This window comes from Cicer arietinum, chromosome 1, assembly GCF_000331145.2.
Source record: "Cicer arietinum cultivar CDC Frontier isolate Library 1 chromosome 1, Cicar.CDCFrontier_v2.0, whole genome shotgun sequence".
Classification (NCBI taxonomy): domain Eukaryota; kingdom Viridiplantae; phylum Streptophyta; class Magnoliopsida; order Fabales; family Fabaceae; genus Cicer; species Cicer arietinum.
The window spans coordinates 22,354,369-22,358,065 of NC_021160.2; the positions used below are offsets into that span (position 1 = coordinate 22,354,369).

General features: G+C 26.0%; 1 protein-coding gene across 1 annotated transcript; it reads right to left on the reverse strand.

Moving 5' to 3' along the window:
• Positions 1-2,034: 2,034 nt before the first annotated feature.
• Positions 2,035-3,597, reverse strand: LOC101494523 (zinc finger protein CONSTANS-LIKE 9-like). Its single transcript, XM_073364420.1, has 3 exons — positions 3,559-3,597; positions 2,998-3,302; positions 2,035-2,716 (listed from the first exon to the last, which is right to left on the reverse strand). The coding sequence occupies exons 1-3, from the start codon at positions 3,595-3,597 to the stop codon at positions 2,587-2,589; spliced, it is 474 nt and encodes a 157-aa protein (XP_073220521.1). The 3' UTR covers positions 2,035-2,586.
• Positions 3,598-3,697: the final 100 nt, after the last annotated feature.

The following is a 3,697-nucleotide window of genomic DNA, read 5'->3' on the forward strand; positions in this document are numbered from 1 at the left end:
ATTTTATTTCATCAAATAAATACAAGTACCATTATATGTTGAAAATTAATTTGACAATCAAAGTACAATGAGTCAAACAATTATCCTATATAATAAGTTATCATATGAATTTTACCACATATTTTAAAAATTAAATTAAATGATTGTGATAAACATGATTTTCCCTCATTTTAATTTTCCTAATCATATTCAATTATTACGAATCAATAAAGTAATATTATAAGATAGCTATATTTATAATACATAAAATATTACTTATAAAACTTATAAAATTATAAAATTATTTTAAATTATTTATAATAAATTTATAATTTATAAATTACTTTACAATTTGATAATAATTTATAATTTATATTATTATCAAATTATTTTATAAGTTATTTTATAATAAATTTATAAATATTTTATAATATTATTAGTCATTTACCAATGGTAATAATTTATATTTTTAATCATTAAATTCAATTGAAAAAAACATTTAATCACTCATAATTGACATAAATACTCATTATCTAATCCCCCTTTTATTAACAATTATATTATTCCATAGTAATGATTTTATACGTTAAAAATTTAATTACTCTTTAAAGTCAATCCATTTATAGTTACTTTCAATTTATATCAATCCATTTTTGTAGTAATATTTTATAAAATAAAAATATATATTCTATTTGATAGAAAATATACAAATTCATTAAAAATAATCATAAAATACGAATATATAAAAAATTATTAAAAAAATTATTTCCAATTATTAAAATCTATTATCTATTTTATATATATTTAAAATAGACTTCCGATGTCATAACAACTTTTTTTTTTACCCACTCTTGATGAAATATATTCAATAGTTTTTTTTTGTAACAACTTCTCATGCTCACAATTAAAAAATCATACTAATAAAACAAATAAATTTAGCTACGCTACAATATAATTCAACATTAACATTTTTTACATCTTATTTTTTGGTTTGTATTTTACATTTTATTTCATCAAATAACTACAAGTACCATTATATGTTGAAAAATAAATTAATAATCAAAGTACAATGAGTCAAACAATTATCCTATATAATAAGTTATCATACGAATTTTATAAAATATTTTAAAAATTAAATTAGATGATTGTGATAAACATGATTTTCCTTCATTTTAATTTTCCTAATCATATTCAATTATTACAAATATTATAAGATAACCATATTTATAATACATAAAATATTACTTATAAAATTTATAAAATTAATTAATTAATATCCGTGCAGCGTGCAAGTTATAATAAGCTCTTAGATTTTTTGATCAGATAATAAGCTTGGTTTATATGCTTTTGACCTTCTAATATGTCCTAACTTTTTTTATTAATATAAAATATTCTTTCTTTTGTCTTTGATAGAACATGATAACCCAAAACAATTATATCTGACACAGATAACTGAACTTTTTGTTTGACAGGACAAATAGTCGGAACTTTTTGTTTACCAACACAAATAGTTGAATTATTATTGTATTTTTTTATTTATAATACAAATAGTTGAACTTTCGACTATATGATATCCCGCTTCACATATTGTTTAATGTTAATAACCATTGGATAGTCGCAAAATTTATGAAGTATATTTTCACAAAATTTCTGTCTAAATGAATATTATAATACCAATTTTTTATGAAGTTAACACAAAATTTTATTAAAGAAAAACACATAATTTGTTGAAGCAGAAATAAGTAAATGAAAACAATTAAAAACTTATAAATTGTTCGAACATAACTATTACCAGTTAAAAAACAAATTAAACATCAAAAGAACATAAGTTGTCTTGTGTATAACTATTTATTTAATTAAAAAAATTAGATATCTCAATAGTCATAAGAAAAATAAAATAGATCATAAAAATAACAACAAATACTGAATGAAGATAAAAACACATATAGTCATAGATCATAAATCTCTTATATATAGTCACACAAGTTTCTATCAAGAAAGGGATTACAACTGAAGTAAACAATACAAACAAAACTCCAATGAATACATGATACATGTTCAACCTATCATTATGATAAATGACATCCTATTCAATACATAACCTTCAAATTTACAATTGTCATATCTAACTAACTATTGAACAATTACAACTCCATGTACATGTATTTATATTATATGCAGTGTAACAGGACCAACCATTACATTCTACAACAATTCTACATACATTAGTTCAAAATTAACATAAATGTCAAATGATCGCAGTCAAAAGGACTAACAATGAACTGTGCTTTAGATTAGAATCAAGAAGTATGTTTTTCATTGAATAGGGAGTTGAAATTCAAGACACCTTGTGACATGTTAGCCGACATCACAACTTAGATATCCTTTGCGATGAACGACACACGATCTCCCAAGCTTATACCTTCAATTCATTCGGTAACAGTCTTCTTTCTCTTGAAGAAAATATAGGCTCCTGTGATAAAGTCAGACAGTTTGTCATTGCATGGAGAAAGAATGAATCAAATTTCATCCATTTTTAAATAAATGATATCTTTTGCTGAGAGTGTTTCTTTCCTTTCGCGAAACGGGGTTAAAAAAAGTGTACACTCAGAAGCTTCTGGTTTCGTTCAAAGGGTCATAGTCATATGATTCACCAGCTTTGACGAACCGGCCCTTCACACGTTTTCTGACATCAGCCCTAGCCTTCCGAGAAGCATATCTTACTTTCTTATCAAACCTAAAAAGATAATCACAACTGAGGTCAAATCAACTATATAGCAACCAAGCTTTGAGATTAGAAATAAATCTAATTACTATTTGCTAATATTTGTTTTTCTCGATAGCACACTGAAACTAAATAAATGTAGACAACAGGATATCCCTATTTGGCTGATCACGTTACGTATATCATAAATTATACTATCAATATGTACTCATTTTGTTCAATGATACAATAATGCATTACAGTAAAATTAGACCAGCACAATTATATAAATAGTAAGAATACAATCAACTTACTTTCGATTCTTTTTCTTTTCCTTATAACGCATGACAGCATTGCTGCGATTAGCAGATTGAGTAGAACTCTCAGCGAAAGGAACACGCCAGGGAGGCTCCCCCGAGACATGCATTGCAGAACCGCCACAGTCTTGAGAGTTACCAGCACTAGCATCTTTGGTACCACCGGAAAATGAAATGTTTGATTGGGATTGCCTTGCCGTAAAATTAAGAATCGGTTCAGTTTTACTACTTAATATTGAATCTGCAGATGCTGTGTTGCTGCATGCCGGTTGGATAGCACCAACAAACCCAGCTGATGACCCCTAAAAACAGAAGATTAGATATGATAATAAGTATGAAACAGAACCGCAAAACCTTAAAACTCAGAATCTCGAACCCCAAAGGAAGCTAAATGGTCTATCTATTGTCTAATATGACTTTCACATTGTAAACATGCAAACCTTGTTAAGTGAAATTCGTATTTGCACTTAAATGCATGCACTGTATGTATTTGTTTATTTTTGGCTGAAATATTGCAAAATTTCTTGTAAATTCAGAGTCCAGGTAATCATGACTAACCATCAGCAGTTTGATTGTCTCCATTATTGGTTTGGCCATACTACAAATTAAAATCCTGTTTGGATAAACAACTTCATCAAACGTTTATAGCATAAACGTTTATCAATAAGTGCTTATATATAAGTTATTTCTACAACAA

Coding starts and splice junctions, on each gene's coding strand:
- LOC101494523 (XM_073364420.1), bottom strand. CDS start 3,597: ATGGCCAAACCAATAATGGAGACAATCAAACTGCTGATG. Junction 3,303..3,558: donor AGACAATCAAACTGCTGATG/GTTAGTCATGAT, acceptor TTCTGTTTTTAG/GGGTCATCAGCTGGGTTTGT. Junction 2,717..2,997: donor GAAAAGAAAAAGAATCGAAA/GTAAGTTGATTG, acceptor TTATCTTTTTAG/GTTTGATAAGAAAGTAAGAT.